Raw genomic sequence first — 12,121 nt, 5'->3', positions numbered from 1 at the left:
TTGGGAGTCACAAGACACCAGAGGGTGCCGCGGTCAGAGATCATCGGGCTGTATACACGTGGCATGTGTGCTTGATCACCTGTATATAAGCTGGGTGTCTTTGTCACACTGGCAGTCGGGCTGGAATAAAGATGGATGATGTTGCACCTGAGTGAGTTTACAATAACCAGATTTTTGAGTCGTTACATATACGTACAATTGAAATTAGGTCTTCAACATGTCTGAATAGATATTGCAGATTGGGTATTGAGAAGGGGTTAATTAACAGCCTTTTTGTGCGGGATCCTTTAGGGAAGAATTATCATAACATGATTGCATTCTTCATGAAGATTGAAAGTGAAGTTGTCCAATCCAAAACTAGGTCCTAAATCCAAACAAGGGAAACGACAAAGGTATGAGGAATGGCTATGACAGATTGGGAAGATTCATTAAAAGGCATGATGGTGGATAGTCAATGGCTAACATTTAAGGAACGAATGCATGAATCGTCCAATTACACATTCCTTTCTGCTGCAAAAACACAAAAGGAAAAGTGGCCCAACCATGATTTACACAAGAAATTAATAGTATTAGATCCAAAGAGGAGTTATACTAAGTTGCCAGAACAAGTAGCAATCCTGAGGATTGGGAGCAGTTTAGTATTCAGCAAAAAAGGACCAAGAGATAGTTTAAGAGGGGAAAAAAAAAAAAATAGTGTCCGAGACTAAACTTGCAAAGATCATAAAAACCGACTGTAAACATTTCTCCCATTATGTAAAAAAAAAAATGATACACAAATGTAGGTCCTTTTCAGTCACAAATGGGATAATTTATAATGGGGAACAAGGAAATGGCAGAACAATTAAATACTTTGGTTCTGTCTTCACAGAAGAGGACACAAATAACATCCCAGAAATGCTAGGGAACTAAGGGTCTAGTGAGCAAGAGAAATTAAAGGGAATGATTATTAGTAAGAAAATAGTGCTGGAAAAACTAATGGGACTGAAAGCTGATCAATCCCCAGGACCTGAATCTGCATCCCAGAGGAATAAAAGTGGTAGCCATGGAAATAGTGGATGCATTGGTTATCATCTTCCAAATTTCTACAGATTATGGAACAGTTGCCACAGAATGGAGTGTGGCAAATGTAACCCCACTATTTTAAAAAAGAAGAAGAAAGAAAACAGGTAACTGCAGCCCGGTTAGCCAAACATTAGTAGAATGTGATAAAGGGACACTTAGAAAATATCAACACGATTAGACATAGTCAATATGGATTTTTGAAACAAAAATAGTGTTTGACAAACCTACTGGAGTTTTTTTTGAGGATGTAACTGAGATTAGATAAGGGAGAACAAGTGGATTTAGTGTATTTGGATTGTCAGAAGGCCTTTGATAAAGTCCCACAAGAGAGGTTCGTGAGCAAAATTAAAGCACATAAGATTGGGGGCAATATACTGCCATGGATTGAAAATTGGTTAATTGATTGAAAACAGTCAGAATAAACAGGTCTTTTCCTGGGTGGTGGGCAGTGACGAGTGGGATACCACAGGGATCAATGCTTAGGCCCCAGCTAGTCACATATATAAATAGATTTGGAGGAGGAAACCAAATGTAATATTTTCAATTTTTTTTCCACTGTACAGGAGCAAGGATGTCTTACAACAATTATACATGGCCTTGGTGAAATGACACCTGGTGTAGTGTGCACAGTTTTAAGTCTCTAACCAAGAAAGAGCACAGCGCAGTTCCAGCAGACTAGTTCCTTGGATGGAAAGATTGTCAAGTGAAGAGAGAATGGTTTGACCAGGCCTGTATTCACCAGAAGAGTGAAAGGGGATCTTAATGAATCATAAAATTTGGACTGGTTTGGAGACTGGATGTGGGGAGGAAGTACTCCCTGGCTGGGAAGTTGAGAACAAAAGGTCACAGGCTCAGGATACAAGGTAGGAAATTTAGCAATGAGATGAGAAATGTTTTCACTCAGGATGGGGAAGCTGGGGGAACTGTTGACTACAGAAGGCAGTGGAGCCCAATTGCTGAATATATTTAAGAACGATGAGATATATCTTGATACAGAAGGCATCAAGGGCTATGGGGTAAAAGCATGAACATGGTGGTGGTAAAGGATCAGTAATGATCATATTGAATGGTGGTGCAGGCTTCACATGACCAAATGGGTTACTACTGCTCCGATTTATGTTTGTGAATAGGAATGTCAATATATTGAAATTATTCCAGCAAATTGAAAAATTATAGGACTGTTTGCACTGACAGCAGGGATGAGAACCAGCAGACACAAATTTAAGACAATTGGCAGAAGAACTACAGCTGACATGGAGGATAAACTTTTATGCAGTGAGTGGATAATATCTGGATTGCACTGCCCGAGGGGGTGGTGAAGCCAGTTTCAATCATAGGATTGAACAAGTACATGAAGGAAAAACATTACAGGACTACAGGGAAAATGCAAGGGAGTAGGATGAGCTGAAGTGCTCTTGGAGAGCCAGCAGAGGCTCAACAGGCTGAGTGGTTACAGCACAGGAGGCCAATGTATGATTGTTGCATAACCGAGTGCAATACTTGTGCTGCAAACAAGTTATGGTAAATGGAAAATAAGCAACCACTAACTTGCAAGGAGATAAAACCCAGCTCAATATTGAACAGTTTATTTACAGTTGATTACATTTCACATCAAGAGCCCAGGTCTCAGCCTGTACAAAGCCACCATTCTATGTAGGACAGAGTCTCACACACCTTGTATAAACACAAGTACTGATCAGAAGCTTCAGTCACTCTCCCCCAGGGTGTGCTTGTCAAACAAGTACTCTCCCAGGCCATTCTCAGGGGCTCCCAGTCTCTTCAGGTTGGTGATGTGATCTCCAAGCTTCTTGATCATCTTCACTTGTTCATCCAAGTAGTGGGTCTCCAGGAAGTCACACAACTGAAGGAGAAACAGAAAGGAGTTATGGCCAGTAGCAGATATCAAGGAACATTGGAGCTTACTGCTTGAGAGTTTGAATTTTAGTCCTCTTGGACTGAGGATAGTTCAGTGGTGCAATTGAAATTGGTGCAATGGAATTACTGCATCATTTAGATGAAAACTTGCTATACAAAAAAGGTGCTGGGATCAGACACATTTACAATATCGAACCCCAAAAATAGACCAACACAAAGCTATTGGGCACAGATCTTTTTAAATTAAGTTCAAGCACAGCAACTTACCCAAAAGCCTACATTGAAGCATTAGGAACTTACATGAGGGTCAGTGCTCCCAGTGGAGAGTTTGTGCAGATCCAACAGACTCTGGTTCACATTCTTCTCCATCTGCAGAGCTCTCTGCATGGCCTCCAGGCCATTGCTCCACTCATCCTGCTCTGCTTTCTGAAGAGGAAAGTCAGATTAAACAAACAAGTATTTTTTGTCTTTAGATGCTCTGATAATGACTCCACGTGGCAATGTATTATACTTTAACTGTAGTGACCCTCGTCCATTTTATGTGTCATGTATCTTACATTATATATAAAACTGTATCCTAACATGCTATACATGAATAATAAGATATGACCTGTAACCACCAGCATACCTTACCACCAGGGGTGCACTTGCAAGAGACAGGTATACTAGAACAGGTCTCAGGCAAGTGCAGCATTCTAGAGCTGTGAAATAAAGGTACAGGTCCAGAGTGACCTGGACTTCATGACATGCCTCGAGAGAGTCTGTACTGAGGGGACAGGACTTTACAGTGGTGACAAGTTACAGGATTACAGAATGGCGAACAACAGATCAGATGAAAAGTACAATGCTGGAGACAATTGGGAGGAATTTACAGAAAGGCTCCAGCAATGCTTTGTAACCAAAGACTGGTTGGGAGATGACAAAGCAGACAAGAGAAGAGCTCATCTCTTAACCAGCTGTGGCTCGAAAACATACGCTTTAATGAAGGATCTGCTGGCACCCGAGAAACCAGCAAGCAAGTCATTTGAAGAATTGAGCACACTGGTAAGAGACCACCTGAAGTTAGTGAGCAGCCTACACATGGCCAGACACAGGTTCTACAACTACAGACGCTGTGGGCCAGAGCATACCCAACTTTGTGGCAGAACTTGAGGTTGGCTAGTCTGGGAGTTCTCCGATGAACTGAGGAGAGAAATGCTGAGACTTTCTCATTAAGGAATAGGCCAAGCAGGCATATTCCGAAAGCTCTGAGACCAAGAACTTGACCTTCGAGGCAGCAGCACTGGTTGCAGACATTCTTGGTGGGAGAAGAAACAAGGTTGATTTACAATGCAGGTACGACAACTCACAAAATATCAGAAGAAGAAGTTCACAGCATTAAACAAGCTGCTACCCCACAGACCAAACTGTGAGAACAGGCTCTCGACAGCAGGCAGTGGTGCCAGAAGCCATCAAGGGCCACAGAAAAGGTCATTGCTTGCATTGTGGGTTGATGTGTGCATTAACTACCAACTGAGAGAAGCTCGAGAGATCAGCCAGACACAGCTCATTCTTTGGGAACAATGGAAGCAGTCTGTGCTGGAGGTGTGGGGGTGGGCACTCAAGGGGGAGTCGATTTCAGCAGGCTGTTTGCAGGAACTGTGAATATACAGGGCATTTGGCCCACATGTGCAAAAAAACAGCTCGGCTGGTACATGAATCGGATGGGTCAGAAAGCGGACCAGAAGACGGTGGGGACAGTACCCGGGGCACCGATGTACAGCGGGTCAACACGATCAATGGCCGCTGCTCCTACAACAGGATGCCTCCTATAATGATGAGGGTCCAACTCAATGGGATACCCGTCAACATGGAGCTGGATACAGGAGCGAGTCACTCTCTCATGGGCCCTCAACAATTTCAACAACTGTGGCCACATAAAAGAGACAGACCAAAACTCAAGGGTCGACACCAAACTAAAGACCTATACCAAAGAAATCGTACCAGTCCTCGGCAGCGCCATGCTCTGTCACACACAAAGGGACAGTGAACAGACTTCCCCTGTGGATTGTCCCCGGAGACCCCCCAGCACTGCTGGGGAGAAGCTGGCTGGCAAAACTAAGCTGGAAATGGGATGATGTCCATGCCATGTCATTAGAGGGACGGACCTCCTGCTCAACAGTTATAAAACGATTTGAACATCTTTCAGCCAGGTGTGAGCACTTTCAAAGGGGCCAAAGTCAAAATCTACATCACAGGATGCTCGACCAGTCCATCACAAGGCCAGAGCTGTACCCTGTGTGATGAGGGAAAAGATTGAACACGAACTAGGCAGGCTTCTGCAGGAAGGAATTATATCATCTGTGGAATTTAGCGTCTGGGCAAGTCCCATCGTCCCAGTCATGAAGCCTGATGGATCCGTACGAATCTGTGGGGACTACAAATCTATCATAAACAGAGTCTCCCTACAGGACCAGTACCCGCTGCCCAGCGTGGAGGACTTATTTGCCACTTTGGCTGCAGGTAAACTTCTCAAAACTAGACCTCACATCTGTGTATATGACGCAAGAATTGACCAAAGAATCCAAGCTACTCACCATCAACTAACAGAGGCCTTTTCATGTACAATCGACGCCCATTCAGCATCAGGTCGGCAGCTGCCATATTCCAGTGCAACATGGAGAGTCTACTCAAGTTCATCCCGGGTGCGGTTGTATAGCAAAATGACATACTTATCACAGGCAGCGACACCGACTCCCATCTCTAATTTGGAGGAAGTACGAAAGTGGTTGGATCAGGTCGGCCTTCGAGTCAAGAAATCAAAGTGCCTGTTTCTCACACCAGAGGTTGAATTTTTGGGCAGAAGGTTTGCCGCTGATGGAATCCGCCCAACAGAGTCCAAAACAGAAGCAATTCGTCTGGCACCCAGGCCCCAGAACTGCACACCTTTCTTGGGCTACTCAATTATTTTGGGAACTTTATGCAGAACTTGAGCATGCTGCTGGAGCCTCTCCACATGCTACTCAGGAAGGGGTGTGATTGGTTTTGGGGGGACGACCAGGAACGTGCCATCAATAAAGGCACACAACCTTGTGTTCCAACAGTGTTTTGAATCTTTGATCCATTTAAAAAGCTAGTTCTCACATGCGATGCGTCAGCGTATGGGGTCGGGTGCATTTTGCAACATGTCAATAGCGCGGGAAAATTACAGCCCATAGCTTATGCCTCCAGGTCACTTTCGCGGGCAGAGCGCGGGTACAGAATGGTAGAGAAGGAGGCGCTCGCGTGCGTGTACGGTGTCAAAAAGATGCAACAATACCTTTTCAGAGCCAAGTTCGCGTTAGAAACTGACCACAAGCCCCTCACGTCCCTCCTATCCGAGAGCAAGGCAATAAACGCTAACGCCCCAGTGCGAATTCAACAGTGGTCACTCATGTTGGCGTCCTACGACTACCATAAAGGCACAGACAACTGTGCCGACGCGCTCAGCAGGCTACCCCTGGCGACCACAGAAGGGTCTGATGAATAGGACGAAGAGATAGTCATGGCAATCAATGTCTTTGAGTCCACAGGTTCGCCAAATCAGAGCCTGGATGGCCAGCGACCCCACGTTATCCTTCGTAAAAAGATGTGTCCTAACCGCTGACTGGCTCGCGATGACTGCCCCGAGGAATTAAAACCCTTTCACAGGTGCATGCATGAGCTATCACTACAAGCAGACTGCCTGATGTGGTGCAGCCGAGTAGACATGCCTCTGTGAGGCGGAGAGGCATTTGTCCGGGAGCTCCACTGCGAGCACCTGGGGATCATTCTCATGAAGGCCATAGCCAGATCCCACATCTGGTGGCCTGGTGTTGACGCGACTTGGAGCTCTGCGTACGAAGGTGCACCATTTGTGCCCAGCTCAGCAATGCCCCCAGGGAGGGTCTCCTGAGTCCCTGGCCTACCAAACTGTGGTCGCGGGTGCACGTAGACTATTAATGGCCAAAATGTTCCTCGCAGTTGTAGATGCATTTTCAAAGTGGATCGAATGCACCATTTTAAACACGAGCACAACCTCCACCACTGGAGAACCTTTCAACCACGTTTGCAATGCACGGAATCCCTGACATATTGGTCAGTGACAATGGTCCGTGCTTCACCAGCGCAGAATTCCAAGATTTTATAATTGACCACGGCATAAATCACATCAAGCCGGCCTCCAACAGCCAGGCAGAGAGAGCAGTGCAAATCATTAAACAAGGCATGCTTAAAATACAAAGTCGCACGCTGCAGGGTCACCTGTCGCAACTGCTGCTGGCATACAGATCTCGTCTGCACTCATTGACTGGGATCCCCCCCGTGCAACTGTTGATCAAAGAGACTTTAAAAACAAGGCTCTCATTAATCCTCCCAGACATGCATGAAATCGTTGAGGCAAAGCGCTCTAAGCTGACTGAGTACCATGACAGAAATTCGAGGGGGGAGATGGAATGAGATAGGGGAGATGGAATGAGATAGGGAACAAAGTGTTTGTACTAAACTCTGGCAGGGGTCCCAAATGGCTTGCAGGGTCAGCAACAGGCAAGGAAGGAAACATCTACTGGTAGTGCAAATGGACAATGGCAAAACCTGCCAGAGGCATGTAGACCAAGTCAAAATCAGATTTACCAACAACACTGTGGAACCAGAGGGTCAGACGACAATGTGGAACTCGCATCACACCTGATGGACAGAACAACCTGAGGAAAGGACAATCACACCATTTGAAACAGACAGCCCAGGCAAGATACCAGCAACCACACAAAGAAAAACAGACACCAAGGCAAACAACTGAACCACAACTCAGACGCTCCATGCGAGAGCGGAGACCACCTGAGACTGAACCTATAAAGACGATAAGAACTTGGGGGAGGGTAATGTCATATTATACATATATAATCCTAACATACTATACATTAATAATAAGATATGACCTGTAACCACCAGCATACCTTACCACCAGTGGTGCACTTGCAAGAGACAGGTATACAAGGACAGGTCTCAGGCAAGTGCAGCATTCCAGAGCTGTGAAATAAAGGTGCAGGTCCAGAGTGACCTTGACTTCACTACATGCCTCATGTGAATCTGTACTGATGGGACAGGACTTGACATAATGGAACTCTAGTGGCGAGGATCACACCTGGTGACCTGCCTTCTGTACTGCACTTGGCACACCTGTACAGGTAACCTGCAAGTCTGACTGCAGTGCCCTCTGGTGGCATATGTGTAATAGTACAAGCAGTAAAAACACATTTGGAAATAGGACAGTATTGAAGGAAATTAGGGATGAAAAAAATGCAATCAGAAGTTTAGGTTACCATGAACCAATATGTTAGAATATTGAATTACTGCATTTAGTCAACTACCAGTGTCAAATTTATGAGGTGAACAGCATAGATGTATTTGAGGGGAAGCTAAATAAGTACATGAGGGAAAAAGGAATAGAACGATATGTTTCTGGATAAAGCAAGGTGGGAGGACGACATCTGGAGCCTGATCACCAGCATGGACCAGTTTGCCCAAATGGCTGGTTCCTGTGGAATTGGAACCAACTCCTTTACAATGTATTGTGAACAATCAGTCTAAGGGGAGCCAAACAGAAGGCCCCTCGTTTATGGAGCCAAACCTTGATGTCTGCCAAGATGATGCGACCTCCTCGCCGATTCTGGAATTCCATTAGTTTCTCAGCATGCTCACATTCCTCATGTGACTGCTCCTTGAAGAACTCAGCAAAGTGACGCAGGGCAACATCATCCCGGTCAAAGTAGAAGGACTGCGGAGGGATCAGAAGAGTAGTTGATTATTGCATGGCAGACCCATCAGCATGGGCACTGTACATGAAGGCAAACTCATTTTTCTTGCTTTAAGGGCTCAGTCTCACTGAACTTGTATGTATATTTATGGAAACTAGAACCTACTCAATTAACCTGGTAACTACATTAGATAATCTCAGCTCCAGCCATAGGGAAACCTAACATGAGAAATATGAACAGGAGTAGACCACACAGCTCAGAGCGTGTTCCACCATTTAAGATAATGGCTGATCTGATCATGGACTTATCCCCACATAACCCCTTAGCATTTAAGAAACTGTATTAAATGTATTCAATGTCTCAGCTTTCCACAGCTCAGGCAGTGAATTCCACAGATTGACAACGCTCAAGATATTTCAGTTCCAAATGGGCAGCCCCTTATTTTAAGATCATGCCCTCTAGTTGTAGTCTCCCCATCAGTGGAAACATCCTCTCTCTATCCACCCAGTCAAGCCCCCTCAATCTTATACACTTCAATAAGTTCACCTCATTCTTCGGAATTCCAAATGAGTAGAGGCACCCTCCCACCGCTCCTGCTGTACTTTGGCACTTTGCAATCTTGCTCCATTTCAATAAACATTTGCTCTTTGATGCTTTTTCTGCTAAAGTGTATGACCTCACTTTCCAACAGTCAAATTTTTGCCCACTCACTTAGCCTGCCTATGTCCTTCTGCAGAAGTGTGTTCTCCTCACACATTACTGATACAAAGTTGGGAGGAACAAACTAGGCTACGTAACCGACTTGGAAGGAGGGACAGAATGTAATATAGATTGTAAATAGTTGGGGTCCCAGCACTGATCCTTGCAGCACTCTACCTTGCCAACCAGAGAATGAACCATTTATCCTGACTCGGTTCTTTAGCCAATACTCTATCCATGCTCATATATTACCCCCAAAGCCTGTGAACTTTCATCTTGTGCAGTAATCTTTCGTAGCACCTTGTCAAATACCTTCTGGAGGTCCAAATACACCACAGCCACTGGTTTACCTTTATCCGCCCTGTTCCGTACATCCTCAAAGAATTCCAGCAAATTTGTCAAACACTACTTCCTCTCACAAATCCATGCCAACTCTGCCTGATCAAATTTTGCTTTTCCAAATGTCCCTGCTATATTAATAATGGACTCCAACATTTTCCCTATCAGATATTAGGCTAACTGGTCAAAAGTTTCTTCCTTTTTAAAAAAAAATAGGGGCATTACATTTGCAGCTTTCCAATCTGCTGGGACCTCCCCAGAATCCAGGGAATTTTGGTAAATTATAACCAATACATCCACAATCCCTGCTTCTCAAGGCCCGAGGATGCAAGCCATCAGGACATATCTCTGCATTGAGCCCAATTATCTTACTGAGTACTACTTCCTCAGGTGATTGTTATTGCATTAAGTACCTCCCCCAGATAGCCCCTTGACTATCCACCATTGGAATGTTGTTACTGTCCTCTACTGTAAAGAGAGATACAAGATATTTGTTCAGATTTTCTGCCATCTCTATGTTGCCCATTACTAATTCCCCAGTCTCATCCTCTTACGTGATTTAGAAAAATTTGTAGGCTATGGAAAAAGTTGTATCGCTCCACCCAACATTCAGCAAGGCACAATGGACTGAATGGCCTCCTGTAGTGCATCACTCCATGATCACCAATTCAGCTTTGGTTGAACAGGCTTAAAACTGGAACCTGAATCTTGGCACCCAATATTCATTGTAGCTCTGGAAATTAGTGAATGAATTGCCACAAGATTTATAACCTGGTCACCAGTAGCATGCTCCAATAATTATTGTTTATTAACCCAAATACATTTTCTATAGGCTAGTTGAGAGGCAGTAAAAGCAACTGCCTAAACTAGATCTAGTCACAGTGCAGAATTCATATCGTATATAAAAAAAAGACAAACTAACCAAGTTTTACTGGCTACATTCATGCCAAGGAACTCAAACTACCACAAGCAGCATTAATTTAGCACAGTCTACACAAATCAAAGCATTGTAGAGGAGAACCAGAGACCACAGAATAAAAGTTTAGAGAATCCCTCAGAATTTGAGGTGCTTGGTGGTGAAGGTCACAGGGGTTAAGGGAGAGTCCACTGACTGCAGACAATTGATGATTAACTATTTGCTTTATGGGTGCAAAAAGTTAGAGGAAAGAGAATGATACAAACTGGTATTTAAATTAGTGTCAAGAAATACTAGGAACAGGAGGGAAGCAGCAACATTTGTAACACTTTCTTCCCATCCTCCCCGTGGGAGGTGAGGGATGGCTGGGAAAGAAAGTGTTTCAGATTTCCACCACACTGGTGGGAAAGAATACTTCCTGACATTCCTCCTAAATGGCCTAGATTTATTTTTATAACATCACCCATTGAACCAGCAACGTAAGGAAAATCCATGCAGTGATTTAGAATGAGGATACAAATTCTGAATTCCTTGCATTGTGTGCAGAATGTATTCCAAATAAACTTCATCAAGCTCAAGATCCCAGGAAAAAGAATCAAGATAATCAGATGATACAGCTGCTGCAAGGAACAGAGAGAATTTGTTAATAAATACAAATTAAGATAAATTGTATCATATTATAGCTTTAAAAGTGAACTCACTGCATAGATTCAGGGCTGGGGGGAGAAAGAGAGAAATAAGTGGGCTGGGTACAGCACAGGATTTCATAAATTCACATTACATAGTCTCCATTGTAAAGTGGCAAAAAATACAAAACTCACCATAGAGAGATAAACATAGGAGGAATAGAGCTCCATGTTGATCTGCTTGTTGACAGCATTCTCACAGTCCTTGTGGTAATTCTGACATACTTGAGAAGCCATCTTAATATTTTATTTTTCCAAAGAAAAACTTTGTAGAAGTACAAAGATAACATTTCATGAATATCAAACTCCTATATTTATACTGAGGGATAATCCAGGGTGTGGCACTCTTGATGATGAGTGACAGTCATCAATACCCAATCAGAAGTTGCATCTTCTCAGAGCACCAATCAAGTAAAGGGAGGAGGGAGATGGACTCCCAGAGCCAATCAGATCTTTGAAGAATGAACATCATTGGCTGACATCTCAATGAGGATCTCAATTGTCCGAACTTTCCTCTAACACAGTTCAAATATCCAGAGTCACAGGTTTCATTGGATTCTCTATTCTTTGGGCTATTCAATTCAGCTATCGGAAACACTTAAACCATAAGTGCTCCCTTTATAAGGGGGAATAAACTGTCAGATCCACATTATGACAAAACTAACATAAAAACTTAAAATATTTACATTATTTCCCTGTATCCACACTGCGCTCCCCTCCCTCTGGTGCCCTCCGATGACGGAAAGCCTCAAGCATACCGGCAGACACCGCGTGCTCCCAATCCAGGGATA

General features: G+C 44.0%; 1 protein-coding gene across 1 annotated transcript; it reads right to left on the bottom strand.

Annotated features, from left to right (window-relative positions):
• Positions 1–2,767: 2,767 nt before the first annotated feature.
• Positions 2,768–11,567, bottom strand: LOC139262566 (ferritin heavy chain, oocyte isoform-like). The gene is made up of 4 exons (XM_070877729.1): positions 11,466–11,567; positions 8,564–8,710; positions 3,238–3,363; positions 2,768–2,923 (listed from the first exon to the last, which is right to left on the bottom strand). Exons 1-4 carry the CDS (start codon positions 11,565–11,567, stop codon positions 2,768–2,770), a joined length of 531 nt encoding a protein of 176 aa, XP_070733830.1.
• Between the last annotated feature and the right edge of the window lie 554 nt (positions 11,568–12,121).

The sequence above is a fragment of the Pristiophorus japonicus genome, chromosome 4, assembly GCF_044704955.1.
Source record: "Pristiophorus japonicus isolate sPriJap1 chromosome 4, sPriJap1.hap1, whole genome shotgun sequence".
Taxonomy (NCBI): Eukaryota; Metazoa; Chordata; class Chondrichthyes; family Pristiophoridae; genus Pristiophorus; species Pristiophorus japonicus.
Note: the sequence above shows the minus strand (reverse complement) of the source record. Positions and strands in the feature narration are given on the sequence as shown.